This window comes from Scyliorhinus canicula, chromosome 18 (genome assembly GCF_902713615.1).
Source record: "Scyliorhinus canicula chromosome 18, sScyCan1.1, whole genome shotgun sequence".
Classification (NCBI taxonomy): domain Eukaryota; kingdom Metazoa; phylum Chordata; class Chondrichthyes; order Carcharhiniformes; family Scyliorhinidae; genus Scyliorhinus; species Scyliorhinus canicula.
In genome coordinates, this window is record NC_052163.1 from 37,832,266 (window position 1) to 37,859,638 (window position 27,373).

The 27,373-nt window shown below is 42.5% G+C and overlaps 1 protein-coding gene across 1 annotated transcript; it reads left to right on the top strand.

Moving 5' to 3' along the window:
* The first annotated feature begins 345 nt into the window (after positions 1 to 345).
* Positions 346 to 25,080, top strand: LOC119953459 (urotensin-2 receptor). Its single transcript, XM_038777763.1, has 2 exons — positions 346 to 1,854; positions 21,221 to 25,080. Exon 1 carries the CDS (start codon positions 745 to 747, stop codon positions 1,852 to 1,854), a length of 1,110 nt encoding a protein of 369 aa, XP_038633691.1. The 5' UTR covers positions 346 to 744; the 3' UTR covers positions 21,221 to 25,080.
* Positions 25,081 to 27,373: the final 2,293 nt, after the last annotated feature.

The following is a 27,373-nucleotide window of genomic DNA, read 5'->3' on the forward strand; positions in this document are numbered from 1 at the left end:
AACTTTTCTTTTAGGGAAAGAAATAAGACGATGTAGAAAGTGAGAGGATTGTTTTTTTTTATTTGACAGCAGCCTGTGTGCGATGTGGAAATATCCACGCGTTTCCCTTTTCTCTGGGCTTTCCCTCAGCTGCTGTCGTTGTGAACCGCACTCTGCCGGCTTGGGCTGAGCAGTGAGCATCTTCCTGGTTGCTGACTGCGAAGCGAGCAGTGGCGGGACTGGAGCAGCAACAATTGCAAAGAAGCCCATGGCTGGGGCGCGCTGGCGTTTCAAGCAGGGGGAGGGAGGGTCCGCGTCATCGGCCGTATAAATAGACCTGGGGGGGATACCAGCAGAAACCTTTCATCGCCCACAACTGCTCTGCCTCCAACAGTGCCGGGGAAGCGGGGAGCTCCCAGTCACCGATCCATTCAACTTGTGTGTGTGACCTGTCTGATCTTGGCCAGCGCTCAGGATGACTCACTGATGTGTGGCTCTTCAAAGTCGAGCAAAATAACCCCCCCCCCCCCCAACCCCTAGGAAGACTCCGTCACTCAACTCTGACTTATACAGGTCTATCCATCACATGGCTTGTCAGTTCCAGCAGGATTATGTGGTCTGTCGACCTGTGAGTTTACTCAGATGCTCCTGTATCAAGATCACCTAGAGGAGGCACTTTTGGAGACCCGCTTGAAGGCTGGAGAGGTGAACTTTCTTCTGCGGTTGGCGCTTCTCTCCCCCTGACTCCCCTCAGCACAGCGCGCGATGGCTACTGAAGCTGGCTTCCCAGACTGGAACCTCAGCACCATCTCCACCAACGTGACGGCCACCGAGCGGCTGTCCACAGCGGGAAGCTCGGTGGAGGAGTTAATGGTGACCTGCTCCATTGGAACCATCCTGTCCCTCATGTTCATCATCGGCGTGGTGGGCAATGTGTACACCCTGGTGGTGATGTGCCACTCCATGCGGTCTGCCGCCTCCATGTACGTCTACATCATCAGCCTGGCGCTGGCGGACCTGCTCTACCTCTCCACCATCCCCTTCATCGTCTGCACCTACTTCGTGAAGGGCTGGTACTTCGGCGACATCGGCTGCCGGATCCTCTTCAGCGTCGACTTCCTCACCATGCACGCCAGCATCTTCACCCTGACGGTGATGAGCACCGAGCGCTACCTGGCCGTGGTCAAGCCCCTGGACACGGTCAAGAGGTCGAAAAGTTACAGGAAGGCCATCGCCGTGGTGATCTGGTTGACCTCCTTACTGCTGGCCTTGCCCATGATCATCATCATCAAGTTAATCCAAATCCGGGGCAAGAACATCTGCGCTCCCACCTGGGACATTCAGGTCTTTCGAATTTACATGACCGTCCTCTTCACCACCTGTATTTTAGCCCCTGGGATCATCATTGGCTACTTGTACATTCGGCTAGCCCGGACCTACTGGCTGTCCCAGGTGACCACTTTTAGCGATAAGCAAACCAAGCGTTCGCCCAACCAGAAGGTCCTCTACATGATCTTCGCCATCGTCCTGGTCTTCTGGGCTTGCTTCCTGCCCTTCTGGGTCTGGCAGATGATCGAGCACTATCAGTCCCCCCTCCCCCTGTCCCAGAAGACACGGGGTCACATCAACTACCTGATGACCTGCCTGACCTACAGCAACAGCTGCATCAACCCCTTCCTCTACACCCTGCTCACCAAGAACTACAAGGAGTACCTGAGCAATCAGCACCGGAGCTTCAGCAACAGCAGCTCCTTCCACGGGAGGAATCACCGCTTCCAGCGTTCCTGCCGCCGCTCGCTGTCCTCCAGCAGCCAGCAGTACACCGAGTCCATGACTCTCAGCCAGATCTCCGGCTCAAACAACAGCAGCATCTAGGTAAGGGCATGACAGGGATTCCTTCTGCTGGTCGCGCTTTGTCTTACACGATTAGGCTGGGGGGGGGGGGGGGGGGGGCAGCACGGAAGCACAGTTGCTTCACAGCTCCAGAGTCCCCGGTTGGGTTCCCGGCTTGGGTCACTGTCTACGTGGAGCCTGCACGTTCTCCCCGTCTCTGCGTGGGTTTCCTCGGGTGCTCCGGTTTCCTCCCACAATCCAAAAATGTGCAGGTTAGGTGGATTGGCCATGATAAATTGCCCTTAGTGTCCAAAAAAGGTTAAGTGGTGTTACTGGGTTACAGGGATAGGGTGGAGGCATGGGCTGAAGTAGTGTGCTCTTTCCAAGAGCCGGTGTAGACTCAATGGGCCGAATGGCCTCCGTCTGCACTGTAAAATCTATGATTCTAACACACAGGAGTATCGATTACCCATGGGTTACTTAACTGGCCACTGGTGCCAGTGTTAAATTCCTCGCTCTGTTATTTTAATGCAGGGTGCCTGTTCATTTAAAGTTAGTCTCCCGAGTGCAGCCACGAACCTGGCTGGGTAAGAACCCATATTATTGCCCACGATTTCTAGTGTAGTTAGGCAGCTGCTGGGATTAACTACCTTTCCTGGAAGAATTGCACTATTTAAATTAACATATCAGTAGATGTCCATTTGCTCCTGAAATTCAGTCTAAAATTCTGTTTCGCAGAAAAACATTGTTTACATTTGGCTTAAGCAACCTCTTCTCGTCAATATTTTAAGCTATTTGAGTTCAATTCATTACGAGATATTGTGAACTGTAAAGAAAGCATATTTTGAGTAGCTAATATGAAAGTTAGTCAGGATGTGTGTCACATGCACAACTAATTCTGCTTAAACATACAAACCATTCAGTACTCACACATCCAAAAAATTAATACGCACTAAAATAATTAAAACATCAGGACCGACTGATCAAACTCAACCATCAACCTAACCAATTGGCAGTGTATCCCACCTAGATAGCTCACGGTCCAAGACTGAGTTTTACCAGCTCCTGGGAATAAAGGGGAATGAAAGATTGAAGTCAATTTCGGAAAAAGGAAATCTATAGGGCAACATAGATATTCTCAGAAACCATGGACTGAGATGGCACAATATGGAAAAATAAAATAAAAAGGTTAGAAAAGTGCTTTAACAGGAGCAGATCCCAAACAAGCAAATATCATTGGATTTAAATGAACCTGCCCGTTATTTCCCTGTATGATGATCTTGCTGTTTATTAATTATAACTATGCTTCCGGGAAAGATTTGTGAAATCTGTTGGTGTCAGTAGTTTGTTTGTGTAGCTTTAGCATATCATTAAAGAACGGTAATCACCAAAATGGAATATACAAATCAATACACCTGCTATTACACATTTAGCAATGCTTATTCAAAGATAGTTATAACTTTATTAACTATCCCTCCCAAATGATGGTTATATTCACAGTTTGTTGCCAAAAAAGTGATCCAACCTCATCTGATAATATTGCAATTATCTACATTAAAAATTGTCATTTTCGAACAACCTTTGTGGCTTTCCCTCTGAAAAACTATATTAAATATTGTATATTTGACATATCCTCACACTTACGATTTAATTCCATTCAGGTTGTTCATTTATTAGTGATCAGCAAGATATTGAACATTATTATCGTTTCCATTAGACCCGATGATCAGTAAAAAGAAACAAATAGCAGATCCACAAGTCAGAACTTCCCAGCTAGCTTTTACAATTGTTTATTAGCCTAGACTTGGCGAAGCAAATTCTAAGAATGCCTGAGGATTAACCCACACAGGATTAAACAGTGTGCATTTTCAAAGATATTAAGTAACTCAACTAACATAATGACAGATATTCCACAAAACCGCTTTTCAATCCAGCAGCACAAAATTTAACAGAAGAGCAATTCTATCTTCTGATGATTGTTCAAGACGAGAGAAATTCCGTCTGAATGCTGCAAACTTCGGGACAGATGTGGTGCAGTAAAGCTGACTCAGAATCATCGTGAATTTTAGAGAGTTTTAGATTAAAATTACGTCTTGCATTAAACTGAACATTTGTACCATCTACAAGAAGTAATACTTCAGGGGAATCGGAAATAAGTATATTTAAAAATAAGATGAAGCACTGTCTGGTTTTCCATTTTGAGAATCAGATTTTCTAAATTGTAGACTAAAATCAAGCAACAAAAATGACAACTAACAGCAAGATACTGAAGAAATGATTAAACACCGTACAAATATATTCTCACCTGACTGTTTTCTATAAATGGAAAAAAAAAATCCAGTAGACAGCAAAAACCATTACTCAACATTGAATTGTCACTTAGGTCAAAAAACTAAAAGCCTTTCAGATTATCCAGTTATCATAGCCTCTGAGCACAATTACCCTGCAGATTATAAACTTCTCCTTAAAGTTAAGCTTTAATCAGTGACTCCATACTGATTAATAAGATATTAAATTTAAAAGGAAAAGGACACTAGCCATTCTGTATTAACATTATTCCTTCTGCTACTTCTGTTTCATTCTGTGCTTGTAAAACTTGTGTTAATATTTAAGTCAACCTGTAATTTATTTTTCCCCGCATGCATTCATAATACACTAACAAACGTTAGCCGAAACACAAAGCAACCGGGCTTCTGGTTTTCACGGGAAAATGGATGAGATCATAGAATCTGATCCCTAAAACTGGTGGAAACCTGAAAATCGCAAGGAATAAAAAAATGGTATTTTACTTGTTTAGTCATGATAACTCTGGGGCTGTAATTGAGAACAAATGGAATCGTGGAATGGGAACGGAATGCGCAGATGTCTGGTAAAAGTTTTGAAATCCTATGCAATAAAAATAGAATTTTAATACTCAGCTACCATAATCCAGTGCCTCTAAAACTATCTTTGAAGTGATAACTTGTGATAGAGCTCATTGAAAAATGACTCATCAAAATCCATTTAGTCCATTCCATCATGTCATCATTAAATAGTTAAAAGACAGAAGTACTTATGTAAAGAGTTGATCAAGTGATATTTCAACCAGCTAGGAAACATAGAAAATAGGAGCAGAGGATGCCATTCGGCCCCTTTGAGCCTGCTCCGACATTCATTATGATCATGGCTGATCATCCAACTCAAAGCCTGACCTTGCCTTCCCCCCATATCCTTTGATTCCCCTTCACCCCCAGTTGCTTCTTGAAAAAAATACAGTGTTTTGGCTTTAACTGCTTTCAGTGGTAGCGAATTCCACAGGCTGACCTGTGGAATTCCCAACTAATATTTAGAATACTTACTGTGAGGCACAATTATTCATGCCCAAAGATGTAAAAATTCATTTGATGCAATGCAACATCCTGAAAATGTATCTGTGAAGGTTACTTCTCCGATTTATTTCTAATTATATTGTAAATGTGATTTTCTTTTTGCCCTAAAGTTGGAAAATAAATGAGGAAAAGATCAAGCAGCTGACCTCTTGTACATCAATATTTTCTTTGAGCAACTGAAGCAAATGTGAATAAAATCTGTGGTAATTGTTCCTTCTTTATTTTTGTGGAGTATTATCATGAAGTGAGAGACCTTAATGGTGGGGAATAAACAGTACAGTTTTCAAATACATCGTATAAGGTATAATAGCTGAATCAACCCAAATCCTTCAGGCAAAATGATTATGAACTTCAATGTTAAATTTCTTCCATGAGTGATTGAGCATTTGGACAAATATGAGCTAGCACAGAGCGTCATGATAGATTTTTAAATGATAACTCCTATCAAAGGAACTGAGTTGATTATTTGAGGAGGGAATAAACATGTTGGATAAAAGCAGTTATGTAGTTGTTATTTATGTGGACTTCCAGGGGGCCTTGGGCACCTTTCCACATATGAGACTGTTAAGGAAAAGCACTTGAGATTGAGGGCAGCCTAATGATTTGGATAGAGGATTGGTTAGAAGAAGGGGATAGAGCTCCGGGATATTCATTGTGTATTCAAGTTGGCAGGATATGACTAGTGGGTTCCCCCAGGGAATCTGTACAGGAGCATCAGCTTTTCATTTTATTATAAATGATCTGAATGAAAGAATGGATAACCATAAAATCTAAGTTTGCTGACAATGTTATGTTCAGTGCTAATACGGCATGCTGGAGCAGAACATTGTAGTGGGACATTGATAGATTCAGTAAATTACCAAAATTGTGACAGATGGAGTTCAGTCTGGAAAAATGTGATGATGTGGAGATGCCGGCATTGGACTGGGGTGAGCACAGTAAGAAGTCTTACAACACCAGGTTAAAGTCCAACAGGTTTGTTTCAAACACGAGCTTTCGGAGTGCAGCTCCTTCTTCAGGTGACTGGAGAGGTATACCTGAAGAAGGAGCTGCACTCCGAAAGCTCGTGTTTGAAACAAACCTGTTGGACTTTAACCTGGTGTTGTAAGACTTCTTACTGGAAAAATGTGAGGTTATCCATTTTGGATCTAAAAACGACAGATTGGAGCATTACCTAATGGTGAGAAGCTGGGAACTACTGGATGGATAGAAAGATTTAGGTATCCAAGTAAAGAAAGCTAGTTGGTAGGTACAAAAATTCTTTAAAAATTAATCCAATATTGGATTTCATCTCAAAATGTTTGCAACATAGAAGAGTGGAAATTCAGTAACAGCAGTACAAAGCTTTGTTTAGACCCCGTTGAGAGTATTGCATTTAATTCTGTGCACTGCCTTTCAAAAAGGACATGTTGGCTTTGGAGGGATGTAGTTTCACCAGAATGATATTGGGGCTAAAAGGACTAAATTTTGGAAACAGTTGCATGGACTAAGCTTGTCATTTTGGAATATACTTGATTAAGGCGTGATCTAATTGACCAAAAAGGTTCACAGACAGAAACCACTTCTTTAACGGAGAGCAATGGGGCATAAATCCTTAAAATTAGAGCTAGACCCAGATGATGTCAGAAAGCACTTTTTCACACAAGGGTAGTGGAAATCTGGTCTCCCCAAAATGTTTTTGAAGCTAGGTCAATTGAAAATTTCAAAACATGAGATTCATAGGTTGAGTGAGGCAAAAATATTAATAGTTACTGATCCAAGGTGGGTAGCTAGAATTAAGCTACAGGTCAGCCATGATCGGATTGAATGGTGAACAGGCTCAAGGGCTGAATTGCCTAAATTAGTTCCTATATGCATCCATCCGGTTAAGATAACTATCCGTGTGTTCTAATTTAACTATTTTTATTTACACCTACTTCATCTATAAATGGTCTAAGTTGCTCAATATCAACCTCAGATAAGCGCTCACACTTCAATACGACAATTATCCCTGAATTCCTTGATGTGGTGCCAGAAGATTATACTGTTCGCCAGCATGTGGTGTTCTGGATAAAGTAACTTGCATCTGAAATGGTGTCAGTTGTGATGTAATTACTTTTTAAAAGCACAATGAGCATCTTAGATCCCAGGAAACTAAGACTGAGAAGTGAGGCAGCCTCGAAAGATGACAGTCTTTGTGAAAGCTCTTGGGTATAACAGGGCAAGGCAACAGATTTTATTATCTTTGCCGTTTGTAAAATCGGAGAAGCTGCCACATAGGTGAGGAATTCTTGCAACCAGCACAACAGGTAGCAACACAATAAAATAAATGCAAATTTCTTTGATCATTTTTTAATGTGATAATGGCAGAACGGTATATGTTCTGAAGATAGAAGAGAAACACATAGCCGTATTTTCTAATCCTAAAATGGCCATCCTATCCGTGACTTCATCAGCTTAACAACAATTATTCTCCTGGGAATTGGATTGGAACTGTGTAAGTTAATTCTGCGTCTGGTTACTCTAGTTTTTACTTTCAAAATTCAACTTTGTGGTGTTTTGTTCTCTGGAAGGTCCTGCTTTTAGGTCTGTCTAACCGTATGAAATAAAATCAAGTATGTAAACTAACTTTAGGTTAGAAATCTTAACTGGTTGTAAGGAATGAACAAATAAGGATTTGAATCAGTTAGTGTACATTTTGTATACAAACCTTTCGCAAATGCTGTTCATTTACAACCTACAATTTCATTTGAATTGATTAAAATACGGTGCATACAGTAATTGCCAAACATTTAATCTAATGGCATGTACACAGAATTAAATGTTAGCTGTAAGTAAAGAAGACAATTGTAAATTTAAAAAAAAATTAGAGCTGCATATTTCAGAATTGATAGAAATCAATCAATCGAACTATAGGAAAAGATTATAGTATAAGTAATCTCTTACTTTGTAAATGAGGCATACACAAAAGAATAAAAAGGCACTTTTGATGTCACAGAATCATAGAAACTCTATATTTCAGAAGGAAGTCATTCGGCCCATCCAGTCTGCACTGATCCTTGGAAATAGTACCCTGCCCAGGCTGACGCCCCAACCCTATCCCTGTAACCCCACCTAACATTTTGGACATGAAGGGGCACTTTAACATGGCTAGTCCACCTAACCTGCACATCTTTGGACTGTGGGAGGAAACCGGAGCATCCAGAGGAAGCCTACGCAGGCACGGGGAGAAAGTGCAAACTCCACACAGACAGTCACCCAAGGCTGAAATTGAACCCAGGACCCTGGCGCTGTGAGGCAACAGTGCTAACCACTGTGCTGCCATGCCGCCCTATGTGTCATACAGTATCTCTCTAAAATGACAATAAAAGCTGGGCAGGGAAGATCATTGTGTTGACAAAATGGCAATTGTTCACATGATAACCTGAAAATTGAATGTTAATTGGTTTCTCAGGTATTGTTAATGAGTGGTAATAAGGAGGGTTCTGGGCAGAGGGTTAAATTTTCAGAGCATTTTTACATAATAATTTTCACCCACTCCAACCTATTTCCAGTGTCTATAAGCACAATGCCTTTATGCACTGAACTAATGAGAGATGAGCGATAGCCAATTGACCTTTCAGTTACTACTGGTTCAGGAAAAGGTTTTGATACTCACACAACATAATCTTCAGCTTTATGGCATTCATCACTGAAGAGATCCCGGTTGCAGTCTGAACATCAAGCTGTGCACCTAGCTAAACTGTTTCAGTACAGGCATCTGCTTGGCAATATGTAAAATCCCCATGTCCAAAGAGGACAAATCCAACATGACTAATTGCTATGATGATTGGCGGCGTCAGCAGTGCTTTCAGGGACACCTATTCACTGATAGCCTATACACAAATGCTCAGTTTGGGGTTTATCAGGACCACTCAGCTCCAGACATTACAGTATTTTCCTAAAAATTGGTAGATCTGAATTCCATAGGTGAGGTGAGAGTGACTGCCCTTTTGATCAAGGAACCATTCGACGAACGGTAACACCAAGGAGCCTGAGTAAAACTGATGTCACTGCAGATAAAGAGAAATCTCTCCAGTGACTGGATTAATCCTTGGTACAAAGGGAAATGTGTATGTTCTTGAAGACCATAGCAATACTGTTGCACTATTTTGCCATAGCGTCTTCATAGCTGAGTCGACACTTCGCCGTGATGGCTACCGAATAGCAACCAGCAGCAGGCACCATGGCCAACACTTTTTCCTTGGCTTATCATTACTTTACTCGTCTGTCACACCTCAGCGAAACCCTGAAAAAATAACGGATCCTCAAATTGGGCCGAATAACTGAGCTCAGTGATCAAAGCAATCCTTGATGTGGAGCTGCTGGCGTTGGACTGGGGTGAGCACAGTAAGAAGTCTTACAACACCAGGTTAAAGCTCAACATGGTTGTTTCAAACACTAGCTTTCGGAGCACTGCTCCTTCCTCAGGTGAGCAATCCTTGGCAGACATCGTAAACAATTTGGGCAATAGCCACCTGCAAAACCATATGAGAATAGCCATGTGAAAATATGTGATCCTTATTGATGATCAATTTATTTTGACTATATTTATAACCAATTAGAAAGCTTATGATGCAGATCAAGCCTGAACATATCCAGGAAAAATAATACAATCATTGCAATTATCTAAAAAAAAAAGTTATTCCAAACTATCACATTGTGCCATTCACAGCATTCTGAGTGATATTGCCATCTCCACAGCATCTGAAGAAGAATTTAAGACATGAGACCAGAATAATAATTTCCATGAAATGTCTATGTTCAGGACGATTTAGATAGACCAATTTGGATCATCACGGAAATAGTTGCTTCCAATTTATAATTTTTGAAAATAGAAGTTCTTGATTGTTTATTTAAAGTCTTCTGAGAATTTTGAATGCTAAAATTAATTGATTTTTATGGACAGTAATACATTGAGTTGACTTGCCTTGATTGTACCGTTGACATGAGTGAGTTAAATGCAGTATAGGGAATGCTTGGAAATTAACATTGGCACAATGAAATGAATGTTTATTTGTCCTCGGATTTTCTTTTAATGAAAGAGACATTTTCAGTAGCATCTTTCATGTCCTTATGGCAGACCAATTTGCTACATGGACAATTAAATATACATGGAATGTAGGTTCCGTTAGCATGTAACAAACACCAATGTCAGTTTGTGAAGTCCCACAAACAGTGGTGAGATAAATGGTCATATCATCTATTGTTTTCTAATGGTTAGATGCTCTTAAGGACACCAAATTAACGTGATGTCCTCCTTTGAATAGTGTCCCACAATCTTCTGCATCTACCTAAGCGTGAAGGCACAGTCTTGCTTTGCACATCCCAGCTGAAAGACAACACCTCCAATATTCTCTCAGTGCTGACTGAAGCCTCAGCCATTATGAGCTGAAGGCATCAAAGTGAAACCGAAAAGCATAGCTTGAGAGGTGGGAGTGTTGAGTCAAGGCTGACACTATTATTGCAGAGCCAGCATGAATCCATCTATTTTTAGCAGCTTCAATAGGGTATAAATTAAGCTCAAACCCGGCTTTTTATTCTTTCATGGAATGTGGGTATCGCTGCCTAGCCCAGAAACTGATGTCCATTCCTAATTGACCTTGAGTGGTGGTGAGTTACCTTCTTGAACTGCTGCAGTCCATTTAGTACAAGTCCATCCATGGTGCTACTGGGAAGGGAGTTCCAGGATTTTGATCTCATGACAGGGAAGGAGGGGCAGTTTAGTTCCAAGACATGATGTTGTGTGGTTTGCACATGTTTGTGTGAATGTGGGTGAAGGGTTTCCCATGCGTCTGCTGCCCTTGTCCTTCTAGGTGGTAGAGGTTGCAGATTTGGAAGACTCTGTAGAAAGAGCCTTGCTGAGTTGTTGCAACACATCATGTATGCAGTCGACACTGCTGCCACTGTGTGTCCGTAGTGGAAGGAATAAATATTTAAGGTGGTGATTGCAAAGTTGATCGAACAGGTTGTTTTGTCTTGTATGATGTCAAGCTTCTTGAGTGTTGTTGGAGCCGTACTCATACAACCAAGTGGAGGGTATTCCATCATACTCCAGAGTTGTGCCTTTGAGAGGTGCAGGTTTGAATTACTGGTCTCAGAATTCCCATCTCTGAATTGCTCTTGTAGCCTCACGATTTATATAGTTGTATAGTTCAGTTTTTGGTAATCCCCAGGATGTTGATAATGGGGGATTTCAACAAAGATATTGTTACTGAATGGTAAGGAGTGATGGTTCAATTCTACCGAGTTGGAAATGGTCATCACCTGGCATTTGTGTAGGATGAACGTTGCTTTCCATTTATCAGTCGAGGCCTGAATGTTGCCCAGATCTTGTTGCATTTGGACAAGGACTGCTTCAGTATCTGAGAAGGTGTGAATTGTGTGCAATCATCAATCAACATCTCCACTTCTGAATTTATGACTGAAGCAAAATCATAGTGAAGCACCGGAGGACAATTTGGTCTGAGGTACTCCTGTAGCAATGTCTTGGGCCTGAGGATATTGGCCTCTAACAACCACAACCATCTTTCTTTGTGCTGGGTATGACTCCAACCTGGAGAGTAGTGAGATCAAGGAAAAACTCAAACTGAGCATCAGTAAGCAGGTTATGGTGCCACTGGTCTGGGCTGCTGCTGTTTTCCCCTGATAGGCAATCCCCCCCTGACAGTATCCAAAGCGGTATACCTGTTTGAGAGCGGGACAACCACAGGGGATTCCTGCACTAACTGCCTGCCCCTTCTGGTGGTCACCCATTTCTCTGCCTGAACTTTGGGTGTGACCACATTTATATAACTGCTATCTATGGCGCTTTCCTCCACCTGCATGCTCCTAAGCGCATCCAACTGCTGCTCCAACCGAACCATGCGGTCTGTGAGGAGCTCCAGTTGGGTGCACTTTCAGCAGATGAAGCCATCCGGGACGCTAGAAGCCTTCCGGACCTGCCACATCTCACAGTCAGAGCACTGCACCCCTTTAATTGACATTGCTTCAATTAATTAGTAAATTAAATTTAAAAATAAAAAAAAGTTACTGTTAACTATATGTTTCCTAGCACTCGATTTCTACTATAAATGTGAAAGCTAAATTCAGTACTCTCCGATCTCTGGCTTAGATACCCCTTTAAATTATAATTAAGTAATTATGTTTAATTAGTTTAACAATGCTTAATTTTTTTAATTTAGTGTAGCTTCCCAACCAGCCAATCAGGTCACAGCTTTACTGTGATGTCACTTCAGTCCCCCCCCCCCCCCCCCCCCCCCGTCCCTTCCCACAATTTGAAAAGGTAATAAAAATAAATAAAAATCACTTACATTCCCAGGTTCTCAGATGCTCTCTGGTTCTCTCCCTGCAGATTAAAAGTTACAGGCCAGAAGAAAGAGAGAGAACAAAACAGTAGGGAAAAAGCACCAAATCCCACTCTGCACCGAATTACCTCACTGCACCAAAGTAACAAGTTCCAATTCCCACTCTGGATGTGTCTTCTTGACCTGCGCAGATTGGTTAAAGATTGGCATCTGTGATGATGTGAATCTCAGGAGGAGGCTAAGTCATCAACCTAGCACTTTTGGCTGGTTGCAAATAGTTCAATCCTGTGTTTTGCACTGATGTGTTGAACACCACCAGCATTGAGGTCAGGGACATTTGTGAAGCCTCCTCCTCCTGTTAATTGTTTGACTGTCCACCACCTTTCACAACTGGATCAGGCAGAGCTGTGAGCTTTGACCTGATGATGAGTTGTGGGATCACTTACCTCTATTGCAAGTTGCTTCCATTGTCCAGCATTCAAGTAGTCCTTATTTAGCAGTATTACAATGGAGAAGACCAGAATCTTAGCTGTTGGTGCCTGTCTGGGGAACTCTTATGAAAATGTCACTGCCAGATTTCTTAGCTGAACGGATTTTTAAAAAAAGGTTTCTGATACAAATTGAACCCTTGACCCAGTGATCATTTTCACATTGTGAAGACAACATGCAAACAAAGCACAAGGAGATATTCTGAATTAACTCGGATTCATTTTTCCAAGGTTCTTAATCCTTTCCCGTCCTCAGCTATGAAAACCTTTTTTTTCTCTTTGCGCATTTTATACCAAACAGACATTTCAAAAATGTCCTTATAGGGTAGAATTAGAAGATCAGTTGTTCTATAATTATGCTGAAAAGTTCCAAGAAATTCCTGGCCGAATCTTAAAGGCGTATTTTTAAATGCTCAAACTGACACATGATCAAAGTAGACAGATGGATGATTGGTATAAAGAGCTGAGAAATGACAGTCAGATTGTAGGTGTTCCCTTTAGAGCTCCTGTTATACCAAACAGAATTCCAATTCATGTAAGATATGAGTCCTTTAGGTCTCCTCTAGAATGCATTCAAGGTGAAAGTCCCAGAGAGAGTAGTGAAGAAAATTACACAGGACAGTGCCTCCACTTGTAGGGGGAAAATACTCCTTTTTTTTTTACATAATCCTTCTTCTATTATATCATCCATTTGCAATAGTGAATATTAAGAATGTTACTTGCATACCAAGTGGTGGTCAGTTAATCAATTTACCTAAAAAAAAGTGTCTGCTCCTCAAAGTTTGAATAAATTTGAGCTTAAACTTGCAGCAGCAAATAAAGTTTTAAAGATAGAAAGGGTCTCTTTGTGTGCTGTAAAACTCTTAGACTCTACAAACAGGCAACATTTAAAAAGGATGTCTTCAGAATGATCAGTTGGAGATGTTACTGCATTCTTCATGAGAAACACCTTACTACAAACAAGCAAAAGAAAAGTCAAGTATAATCTTTTTGCTGTAGATGATGGTATATAAATCAACAGGGCATGTAAGATGACTGCATTTGTTTGGTGCCAAAAGTTATGTTTTGGCTTATACTCGGCATATCACTCGACCCCCCCCTCAGTAATGCATGTTTTTCTCACCTCATAAATCAGCACATACGCTCAGATTGCCAAGATGCACGGGAATTTAAGTTATACCCCCACAGAGCATGCTGTGCATAATGAATGATAAACAAAATTGGATCCTCCGGCAAAAAGAACCAAGTATTAAGGCTGTAACATTTGGTAGCTCTCAAATAACTGTTCTGCGGTGAGGGAATTTTATGGATTCAGTCAAAATCTGATGCGAGAATGGAAGAAGAAGGAATCCATCCCAAAGAACAAGCCCAAGACCAAATGCGCCAAGAGAACAGAAGCACTGGCCTGATCTTGAGAAGCGTGCTTCGGAATGGTTCCTTGAAAATCATCAGAACAGTTACATCATCATCAGAAATGCATTGCGTATTCACGCACTTCAAAAGTCCAAATCAAGCTCTTTTGAGTCCAGCAAAGCTTTTGGAGCAACAGTTAGTTAGTGTAGCTGCTTTGTGGAACAAAAAAAATGTCTAGTGTTGTGGCAGGAGACCAAGATCGCTCAGAGACTACCAAAAGATCTCAATGACATACCTACCTGTTTACAACAATTCACCACCTTGTGGCAAAACAAGTGCCCATCATGTCACATCAGAAACGTGGATGAAACACCCGGGAATTTCAACATGCCAAGCAACCAAACTGGAGTGGAAAGCTGCAAAAACCATACTAGCGAAAACCACAGGACATTAAAAAAAAACAAGATTCATTGTGATGCCAGCCTGCGTGACTGACAGAACAAAATTACATCCGATTGTAATTTTTCAAAAGTAAAATCAGGTTGAAAATCAAGTTCCCTGCAGAAGGTATGCATATGTCCATGACAGCAGCTGGATGGAGGAGAAGGGAATTAAATTGTGGATCAGTATTGCATGGAATAAGTGGCCTTGTGACTTACGTAAAAAACGTAGCGTATTCTAGTGGGACATTTTCAGATCCCATACAGCCTATGAGGTCAAGATGCACCTGTGAATAAATAATACTCAAAGTGCCATTATGCCAGGGGATCAGATATTCTAAGTTCAACCTTTGGTTATGTGCCTCAACAAGGATGATGTTGATGCCAAATGGAATGGACTGATGGTTGATGGATATAAACCTTCACAAGGATTGGATGTAGGCTTGCTACCCATTTGATATTCTGTGTGGTTTTGTCATCAAATCATGGGATGCTATTAATGCACCAAACTGGAAAAAATGCAGATTTTCCAATTCAGTGGATGGTGTGGAAGACGATTTGTTCTGGAAAGATGACTCTGCAAGTAAAAGCACCAAAAATGATCCAGAGTGGGCTCCTTCAGATGATGTCGTCACCAAAGAGACACAGAATTAATTTGGTTCATTCTTTGTGATGGATACCGAGGCCACTGAATTGTTGGTTTTTAAAACATTTGATTATGGTTAAAGATTTGCTTGCACAATCAATTCATTCGATAAAATGTGTCACATAGATTCATTTGAATTACCAGTGGGCTTGCTTCACATTTCAAACACATTTTATAAAGTGCTTATGAGTGACTATGTCTAAAGTTGCATGTACATAACCCCCATTTTTAGAAGGATTATTGAGGCTTCAAAGGTTGATTCAAATGTCATAATTTACTTAATATCTTTTAAAATCACTTTGGAGATTCTAGGATTCCCCTACATACCGAAGCTAACTAATACATTAAAACATAATTTCAGCATTTGAACTATCTTATTTGATGATTACTTATATTGTTAGCATTATTACTGAGGATTTAATTGTCTGAGAGAAACAAAAGCATCTTAATCATTTCCACATGTAATCAAGAGATTTTTTTTGGTGCCTGAAATATCAATAGTTCACTGCATGAGGGAGCTGGTTGCTTAAGCCAGAGTTAGTAAGGGCACTCTCACAGTGAAGGCTTGCGGATCTCAAAACATTGTAACGGTGAGTCAAAATCAAAGATTAAAAATTGAATAACATACATTTGTGGTATTGCGAATGAAGGACTATCAACGTATGCATCAACTTTTTTTTTAATAAATTTAGATTACCCAATTATTTTTTCCAATTAAGGGGCAATTTAGCGTGGCCAATCCACCTACTCTGCACATTTTTGGGTTGTGGGGGTGAAACCCACGCAGACACGGGGAGAATGTGCAAACTCCACACAGACAGTGACCCAGAGCCGGGATCGAACCTGGGACCTCAGCGCCGTGAGGCGGTTGTGCTAACCACTTGGCCACCGTGCTGCCCTAACGTATGCATCAACAACTGCAATTAACGTAGGCAGGATCTCCGTTTGGCAGACTAAGTCCCCACGCCGGCGTGAAATCGGTGGAGTGTTACGCCAGGAAAACTGGCGCAAAACGGCCACCGATTCACGTTTTGCTGAGGCAAAGTAGGAAGGCAGCATTGAGCTCCCAGCTCCAGCTGCCAATGCAGCCCTGAGCATTTCCGGATCCGTGGCCGCGCATTCGCATGGCGGCGACCTGCAGCAGCCGCGCCATGCGTCATGGTGGACTCAGCCCACGGACCCGGACTGCAAAAATAGTGCCCCACTTCGGCCGCTCGCGTGCCCCAGACTGCCTGCCCACAGTGCCCCCAGCCCCAAATGAAGCCCCCCCGCCCGCGGATCAACCATCCCCCAACTGTGGTGGTGCTGGACTGAGTTCGCAGCCTCCACGGTAAGTTCATGACAGGTGAGACCACACGTGTCCCACGCCGTCGGTACTCAGACGGTCAGAGATGGAGCATCGCGGGGCGGGCCTGAGGCGATGGCCTGACGCTGTGGATGCGTGGCGCGGTGTACTCCTAGAGTACGCCACTTTTTAGGAGGCGGAGAATCCGAAAACCGGCACCGTCCTGATTTTAGCGTCAAAATGGATTCTACGTCCCCCTCGCCGAATGTGATTTCGATGTCGGGAGCAGAGATTCCAGCCCCTTGTGTTTATATAGCATCTTTATCATGGTAATACTTGCCAAGCTAGTCCATGAGCATACCTAAGCACAATTTGACACCAAGCCACATAAAGACAGAGGGAGGGATTTTTATGGTCCTTCCCTTTGGCAGGATCTTTTGGTTCCCCCAAAGGCAGCCCCCTGAAAGCAGGACAGGGAAGCCACACAGAATGCCTTGGACATCAGTGTGACTGGAAAATCCTGCCAGCTGCCAATGGAGAGCAGCCTCCAGAAAACATACCACGGGGGGGAACGAGAAAATTCTACGCTAATAGTAGGATAAGTGATCAAAATCTTGATCAAAGAGAAAAGGGGCTGAATCTTCCTCTGGGCTTGGACAAGGCTAACTTGCAAACATTTTGCAAACTGTACATGTGACACACGTGTGATGTCACATGCCATTTTCATCTTTTCGCACCAGGGTCTGGCAAAAGGTGCAGTTTGTAAGTCATCCTGGAGTGTGGGAGGGGTGCATGTTTGGATGAGGCCAATAAGAAGGCCCATCTCCATTCTCCAACACAACACCCAAACCCACAACATTGTTTATAAAGGCTCCCTAAATCACACACCTTACCTCCCTCATATGCCATGCCAGTCCATGCCATCTCAGATAATCTGAGCCACCCTGTGCCATAACTATGCCACCCCATGTATCGGACTTACCCAATCAGATGACCCAACCACCCGGTGCCATCTCTATGCCCCTCATATACCCTCTATAACCACTCCGCAGCATGCAGTATGTAGAGTCCTTCAGTGCATTTCGCTGGAAAATATTGTACATTCCTTGGGGAAAAGAATCTCTCATCCTCTGATAAAAGCCTCAGTATCCTTGATAAAAAATACATTCATGTGAAAAATCTTGTGATATTTGTAAGCTTGAGTAAACAAACCAGAAATCACATCCGAGGTATTATAACTTCTTGAAATAATCATTCATTCTTAGATGAATGATTACTGTGCTGAAACCTATCAGCACTTGACAAGTCACAGCCTTCCAAACAATAGGCTACTCTCTGGGAAGGAAAGTACAGAAGGTGTTAATTTCAATTAAAAGCAGAATGCTTCTCGATCAATGTAATGTGACAGATAGTTAATTTTCCACCACCCCAAATGTCAAAGCCAGGATGGACGGACACAGCAGGTGGGTATTCTGCTCAATGTTTTATGTTATGAAATCACAGTGCAAAATGGATGGTCCGTTTGGGAGATATGGGGCTGGATTGTCCGACCCCCCCCCGCCGGGTCAGAGAATCGCCGGGGGGGGGGGGTGCATGAATCCCACCCCCACCATCTCCCGAAGTAAGTTTCCGGCACCAGAGATTCGGCAGCAGCAGAATAGGTGTGCCCACAACGGGAAACCCCAGTGGCCGGCTACCAGGACGGAGAATCCCACTGCCAGCGGGGGCGCGCCGCTCCAGAAAACGGGTGCGGTGGAACGGAGAAGCCCGCTCCATTTATTAAACATGAAAAAATTGGACTATGATGCAATTTTCCTTTACTTCCGCTTAGCTAAGAATTACACACAGATTTTAAGATTAACACAGATTACAAAGTACATCCCCATGTCTGCGTGGGTTTCCTCTGGTTGCTTTGGTTTCCTCCCACAGTCCAAAGATGTATAGGTTAGGTTGATTGACCATGATAAATGCCCTTTCTGTCCAAAGATGTGTAGGTTAGCTTGGGGAGTAATTGGGATAGGGCGCGGGAGTGGGCTTGGGTGAAGTGTTCTTTCAGAGGGTCGGTGCAGACTAGATGAGCCAAATGGCCTCCTCCTGCACTGTTGGAATCTATAAAGCTACAATGGTCTCATTCAAATACAAAGTCCCTTTTAAGCACACAGGATGACTATGGTAAGATACACTCCTCTCTGAACCCAAGTGAATGTCAGTGGAATTCTACTTGAAACCTCCTCAGATGATTCCTATACCATGAGCCACCTTGTCTCGCTGAACTCCGGCTTCCACACAAGTGATTTCAAATTTTGCCTTCAAAAGTCACACTTTCATTTCTATTTTTGAATTGTGCTTTCCTTCTGCCGCTTCCATCAAGTTTACCCTTTCAGGTTTCACACTTCTCCCTTGTCTTTAAGGCTTTTACACAAACTCCAAGGTCCAGCCACCTATTTTAACAATTACTTCAAACAATGTCTCCCAAACTGTGTACTTTCTCACAAATGCTAGCACTACCGCAGATATATTTCCGGCCTCTCATGGTCCAATGCCTTTTTAACTCTCTGTGACTCTACTGAACAGTAATCTGTTATGGTTTCCGGTTAGTTCTATTCCCTTAACTCCAGACTTATTGGAAACTTCTCTTCATTTCTCTAGTTTCCTTAACTAGCTTGACTTTTGGTTTCCGGCATCTGTTTTCTTAACCAATACTCCATCATATGTTTTTTACCTGGCAAGGCTAATAGAGATGTTCACCTTTTAGCCTTTCAACTGTTCCTCACAGAACTGTGAGAACTGTTTTATCTCACTACCAACTGCAACTGCAATCAAATTAGCTAAAATAAAAAGTAAAAGCTTCTCTACCTGACAAGGCCACAATTGCTCAGCTATCATTATTGGTTTATTTACTTTTCATGCTGTAGTCCTCTCTAAGCATAATAGAATTGGAATTGAAACCAACCCCCACACATACAAGCACCTTTGTCCAGCATGAATCTAACTATCGCTTTTATCTTTCCAGGCACAGAAACATTAAATTCAACCCACTTAAAACTATAACTTATTTCTAATACAAATATAAATCCCTGAAAACTACTTCTAGTTTCCTAATGTGCATGAAGAAAAACATTTGCAATTATATTCGAATGTTGGATAGTGACATTTTAGACTGCTTTCATCAGACCAAGAACACAAGTGCATGAAACAAAACATTCAAAATGATTAATTGCATGGAACGGAGATCTTCAACTTCTTCCTAACAGGTACTCTGGAGAATTTTCCACCTGATATGCAATTATCCTTTGTGGGTGAGCAGTTAGAAACACTCAACGAGTGTAGATATTACTAAATACTTCTAACACAACAACAAACCATTCAGCCCTACAGATCCTGTATTCCACAGAAGCCGCCTTCCATGCAATTTATCTAACTCCATCAGCACATCCTTCTCTTCCATTCTAGCTCATGTGTTTTTATAGATTCCACTTGAATGAGCCTGTACTATTTGCCTATGGTAACAGTTTGTACATTCTAACCATTTGCCGTGGAAAGATGTTGGGTGCGATCGAGCGGCCATGCAGCATCTGAAAAGCAGCACGCCGCAGTGCAACATGGCCGATAGAAGCCGGGAGATCCCGCTCCCGGAATGTACCTAGCTCGCAATGCCTCACGAGATCAAATGAGTCTCACTCTAATATGCAGTTTCCCCAAGGCACCTGAGACATTGGGATTTATCCCCTTCACCACAGAGACCTCGAGCAAGCGCTGTTCAGTATTGGTCTCCATGAATGGGAACCAGACGGAACAGTATTCATGGGGGTCTATCAGGTGATCGGCGGCCTCTTTGGGCAAGGTGGTATCTTGGCACTGCTGGTGTCACCCGGGCACCCTGGCAATGGCAGCTTGGAACCCTGACAGTGCTACCTGGTTGCCAGACTGTCACTGTCAAGGTGCCCAGGTGGCACTGACAGCTGGCAATGGTACTACCATGGTACCAGGTAAGAACTGCAATGCTGGCATTTTTCACGTGATGGCAATCGGGCCGGGATGCCCTGCGCAGGTGTTGGGGGGTGCAGGGGAGCACGAGGAGCAATCATCGCGAGTTGGGGCTTGGGGTGGGTCGAGGGTCACGTCAGGGGCTCCAGAGATCGGGATGCCATTTATAATATCTCGCTACACAGGATTTTCGGCGAGCGGCGCTCTTCAGTGCAAAAAACGGGGCTTTAAGTAGCCTCGGCCATGTACTTCCCGCTGAGCCTCCCTATCTAACCTGAGTGCCATTGATAGCGTTGTGTTTCTTGGCGCTGCGATGGGACTCTGTTCTCATTTCGTTAAATTGTGCCTGTTAATTTAAGCCAATAAGACAACAGATGGTAACTTTGGTAGAAATTACACAGATAGAGGGGAGAACTAATCAGAGACATATTCAAGAAGTAGAACTAGAGCACATATGCAGAGAAAGTGGAGTTTGTTCATTTTTGTATTTATTGCACCAATGTTATTGTGTTGCAGAGAAAATGATGCACCATCAAGCAGAATGAAATTTGCTATTTCTATGGAGCAACAATATCACATATTGAAACCTGATCACCGCTTCCTTCTGTCTGAAGCTTTACGTCCAACCATACGCGATGGAGAAACGTGCATTCGTGAAGATGATATACGGAAGTATTCGTTTTTAAACAAAAGCTAAATGTTTTATATGGCTTCTGAGAAAACAAAAGCTGCAGGCTCGAAACATTTGACACTCAAACCTGCCACTTTGTCAATACATAGGTAGATTTTCCTTGCTTGAAGTCCTTGAATTGAACGGCTTTCTCCATTCAAGTCCTTCTACAGGAGTGTATTCATCTATAAAAATTCTGATGTAATATCTAAGGGGAAAATAAACAGATTAGGTTCAAGTAGCTGTTATGATTGCAAAAAGCAAAATTCCCCACAACTGAATAATGTTTACATGAGTTCTCTGTCTAAAAGAGAAGTGTACTAGGACATGAAATTGATGTGGCCCAGTTTTTGGGCACCAAATACATGAAACGGTCTCTGCACTTGAAGGCAATCATCCAAGGATCATAAGAAATTTGTTCTTGGGCTTCATTGTAATAATAGCAGTGAACTGGGAGGATACCAACCAGGCTCACTCTTGCATTTTGCTGAGCAAGGCCTTCCCCAATATGGTCTGTTTGAATGCTAAGCAAACGCCAGGTACATCCAGGAGATTGGGGGGGGGGGTTGTTGTTGTGGGGCATTGGCAGAGGCAAACAGTGAGAGATAACTGTGGACTTACACCAATACCATCTATTCTGTCCAGCAGGGAAAAGCATTCCTGCTTCTCCTGGCTCTACATCAATGTAAATAAAACTTTTAAAAAGAAAATCACAATTTCGGCTACAGTAGAACTGAGGAAAAGTTGGACCTTGCACAGTGCATGCAAAATATTGCAGATGCACCCTGAGACAAGCTGCAACATAAAAATTACATTTAATCAGTTATGATCATAGTCTTACTGCTCTGTGAAGACAGCTAAGTTTTCATTTTAAAAGCTGAGCCTTCTGGGTACTATGTGTGGTAGATACACATGCAAAGTCAATAGCCTTTAGTATAACTTTTCAGCCTCTGCGCCATTTGTCTCATTCACAAATGCAGTGGATACAATACCCCCCACCTCATTCCGCTCCCCCCACCCCTCCACACCCCTACCTTCATAACTTAACCAACATTCACAGTCTCTTCCCAAAGGCTGCTGATCTGCCCTTGAAAGTTATGGCTTTCCACTCTACTCTCAGGAATTATGTTTTCCTTCTCAAGTCCTCAAGTTGTGACCTCCATATGTGCTCCCTTCGGACTCAACTAGATACTGGAACATCCTCCCTAAATATCACCAGATCACAAGATCCTTAAAGGATTTCCACCTCTCTACTTGAGTGATGTCAGACTCAGACCCAGAATTGCTTAAGTGCTGCCAAGCTTCAGTACATTCTCCAGGGGTCACACAGCACCCTCTCAGGGCTCACAATTCAGATGCCCCCAATCCCCTGACATCAGCACTTTCCAAGACCCAGCAGATCCCATTTCCTTCAGACCCACTCTCACTTCCCAGAATCCCCTGTCACCCTCTTTATCTTTAACCTATGCATGTTCCAGGAGTTGCCAGTTCGCCCTTTTCCTTCGTACCCAGTACACACTGGTTACCATTTTTCAACCTACTCTGGATCTTAAAAAAGTGAAATGTGTGCAATTTAGTACATCGATCAAATGTGACAGAGTGACACAGAGATACTGATAAAAAAAATAGGGAAGATCAAGAAGTCAAGGGGGAGGACAGAGTTACACGAAGAGTGAAGAGTGGGAGACAAGAGTTACTGAGAGAGATCAGTGAAAGCTACAGAAAGGGAAAATGAGAAAGAAAGGAAAAGAAACATAGATAACAACAGATATTTAAAGTCAGTGAGAACTTGTCCGAGACAATTGCAGATTGAATGAATTGATTTAAATGTTTCCTTCATCCGAATGCGATATCTCAAACATAAATATTGTACTTCACACACCCACGTCATTTACTTTGTTTCCACAAGGAAACCAGAGTTACAAATGTTCTCATGGGTTGCTTCTTTACATGTTGTTTCCCAAACTTTGTCAGAGGAATAACGAAACGTTAATTTACATCAATCTAATTCCTGTGATATAGCTGTAAAGGACAACAATTTCACTAGGAGTATAATTGATAAAATTCCCTTGTGTGTAAAAGCAGTATTTTTCTTGCACTTTATAAAGTTTTGTACGTCCCAAAACACACAGACATGTATATGAGAGATAACATTGCCTGAAGTCAGTGCCTTGCACATGTTTAAAGTATTCTTACTGCACTGAGATAGAAGGGCAAAAGCAAACTTACAATTTAATGCAAAGTAATGATAACGGAGCGATTTTTATTAAAGGCAAGAAAACGTCAGTGCCAAGGTTCTGTTCGCTTCTTGCAAATTATTCAAATAATCCTTTAATATTTTAACTATACTAAATACGTATGTGTTCTTACAGTCAACGCACCCATTAAACCTCAATTAATATCTTTAGTATATTTTCCTGTCAAGAAATACCAATGATTACATCTGTCATGATTTAATACATTTAATTTATTTCTAACTTAAAAGATACATCGAGCGGGATTCTTCGTCCTGCCAGACCCGTTTTCTGGCTCGGCGCACCCCCACCGTCAGCAGGATCCTCTGACCCAGCAGCCAGCCAATGGGGTTTCCCATTGCGGCCACCCCACGCCTTCGGGGAATCGCGGGCGTGAGTGCCCTGGCGGCGAAGCGGAGGAACCTGCCGACGGAGACTCCAGTCCGTCATCTTTAAAATAAATAATCACAAAAACATGAACAATTTGGTATACTGGCTCCACCATCACGCTCCCTGCCCTTAACCCATTTCTCTACCCCTTCCTCCCACAATTTCATATATTTCACGTGTTTACAGAAATCAGTGTTAAATGCTGTGACTGAAACAGCATCAATGGTCACTTGTGGTCGTGTATTCCTCATCTGAATAACCTATTGTGGACTCTTCAGTTTATACTTCCCTGCAATCAACTCACTAGCCAAAGATACTATAACCTTTCCTGACCTACTCTCCCAAGACTTTTCATACTTTTTAAATAATACCATTGGATCTTTTTAATTTTATTTTTCCTGGTGACCACAGGCTTTCATTCTAAAGCCCTAAGCACAATTAAACCTTTGATGCCAGGTATTATCCCAGTGAATTTGCACCTTTTCTATTACAAAATACCCAAAAGCCACAAGAACTGCAATTGCGGCCTCATTAAAGTTCTGTACTTTTTCTGTGTAATGACTCTAATCTTGAAATCATTTGTTTTTTAACATTATATTTGTTTATGAGGCTGGCTTTTGGATTCAGTTTTTGAAATGTAGCTCATAGTTAGAACACCTGAATCCCCGAAGGCATGCTGATTTTGCCACATGCAAATCTTTGTTGCTTGCTGAATGTTCACATGGAGTTCGCAGACCTTTGATTCCCATCTTAATAAAATAGCATCCATGTTCGAAACATATGGGGATCATAACTGACTAAGAACATAAGAAATAGGAGCAGTGGTAGGCTATTCGGCACCTCGAACCTCCTCCACCATTCAATAAAATTGTGGGCAAGATTTCTCGGCCCTGCACGTTAACAGAATCTTCCGGTCCCGCAGAAGGTGACCGCCCCCACACTCTCACCCCCGGTGAGCCACACAAAATGTTGGAGGCATCGGGAGGACTAGAATATCCCACTGGCACCCAATGGCAAGCCACGTCCGCCTCTGGGAAACATGCCGCATGGGGTGGGGGGAATTCTCCCCCCCCCCCCCCCCCCCCCCCCCATGACTATTTTGGCATTGATTGAAAGAACAGAAAAAATTGATTATTCCGAAAAGTTATTTCAACTTTAGTTGTCAGCCTTTTTGAGTAAATAATTCATGTATTAACACCAGCTGCCAATACATCCATTTTTTTTTGAGACTTCAGGTCAAGTTTACTGCCAGTAAAACTCAGAACAATGACAATAAAACTACCTGCTTTGAGCGACTGCTGTTTAATTAATATAATTAGTTTTGTGTTAGAAACAGATCAAGACTTGAAGTGTGCTGTCTCAGTGTTGTCTTGTGAAGAGTGTAAAGTGCTTATTATAGACTGTAAATATCAGTGCTTACATTTGAATGTAAATTTGCAACATACACTATTCCTACAATGTGATGTTTTCAGTACAAAAATGGAGTAAATTGAATTTTTACAGCTTGTTTTTTGTGGGTTCTGATCCAGAATGTGGTAGCATTAACTGAATGGATATATATGCAAAGAGAAAAGCAAAATTGAAAGCTAGTTATTCGAAACAAACCTGTTGGACTTTAACCTGGTGTTGTAAAACTTCTTACTGTGCTCACCCCAGTCCAACACCGGCATCTCCACATCATGATAAATAAATGTAAAGGGGTGGGCCCCACAACGTCACATTGGTGTAGCGGACACTGATTGAGTCTGCCCCACCGGCAATTCAATGGCACCCCGAGGGAGGTGGTGGCGTAGTGGTATTGTCACTGGAATTGTAAACCAGAGATCCAGAGTAATGCTCTGGGGACCAAAGTTCAAATCCCACCACTGCAGATGGTGAAATTTGAATCAAATAAAAATCTGGAATTACAAGTCTAATGATGACCATGAAACCATTGTCGATTGTTGTAAAATCCCATTTGGTTCACTAGTATTCATTAGTATTCTAATACCTTCTGAGCATTTAGGAAGGAAATCCTTAACTGGTCTGGCCCACAAGTGACTCCAGATCCACAGCAACGTGGTTGATTCTGAACTGCCCCCTCACAGCCAATTAGTGTTGGGCAATAAATTCTGGCCCAGCCTGCGATGCCCACGACCCATGAATGAATAAAAAAAGAATATAAATTGAAAGACGCCCCCCCCCCCACAAATGCACTCCCCCCTCCCTCACCTTGGAACTGCCTCCGTCTCCCACCTCCAAAACACCAGAGAACGCTCCTCATAATTGCAGAACTCCCCCACTACCACGATCACCACGGAAACCCTCACAACCACAGAACATCCCCCTCCCTGGTACTTGCCCAACAGAACACTGTCTCTCCCCCCCCCCCCCCCCCCTCCCCCATCATTACTGCCACGGAGCCCTCCCCCATGTAAACAGAATACCACCCCTTCTCAATACTACACCTCGCCAATGGAACATCCCCCGTCACTTCCCCCAGCACTGCCTGGGCATGACTGCCCTGGAACTGTCCCAACATCTGGATAGTGTCAGTGGGTAGTGTCAGGGTGCTGCCCAGGCATGACCCTCTCCCTGTTGGGAGCTATACTCACCTGTGTGCCTCCGGAGGATTCTACTCACCAGATGCACGTCATGGAAAACTTGTCATGATTCAAGTCATTGTCCACTCATGCTGAGGTGAATGGACAATTTAACGTGACGAGACTATCAGGCATAAGGGCCTGACAATTATATTAAAATGCATGCAAATGCGGATTCTGACTTTTAAGGTCAGGATTCCTGTTAAATCCTTAGCGGGAACGCCCGCTGGTTTTGAAACTAATTTTTGGACTTCCGCATCATCCTCCATACCCACCTGCTGTCTCTCTCTCCCCCCACCCCCCTTCCTCCCCGAAAACAGGAGTGGGAAATGCTCCCCACAAAGCTTTCAATAGCATATGGGCAATGTTACAGAGAATGATCTTGCCTGGATTTACTTTTTGCTTTATGGCAATTTTTTTATCCTTTCAACCAATCCCTCAAGCTCTCTTTGTCCATAATTGAAGTGCTTTACCCTTCTTATTATTATTTAACTGAACATGTCTTTTTCCTACGACGTTTATATCTAGGACCTTATGTTCAAGTGCTGAAAGTCATTCAAACCCCATGTTTCTTTGATATGGGAGAGCTTTGTGGCATAAATCAGGTTGAGATGCATTGAACCAATAAAAGGCAAATAACCCTAGATATGAAGTTAGAAGGAATTAAATCAGTTTAATTTAAAATAAATATGAAGAGGAAGGAGAAAAATACATCAATTATAGATGAAGAGAGTTTGAGGGATTGATGTGTAAAACAGAAAGTAGAAAGTAAATCCAGGCAAAGTTGTCTCTG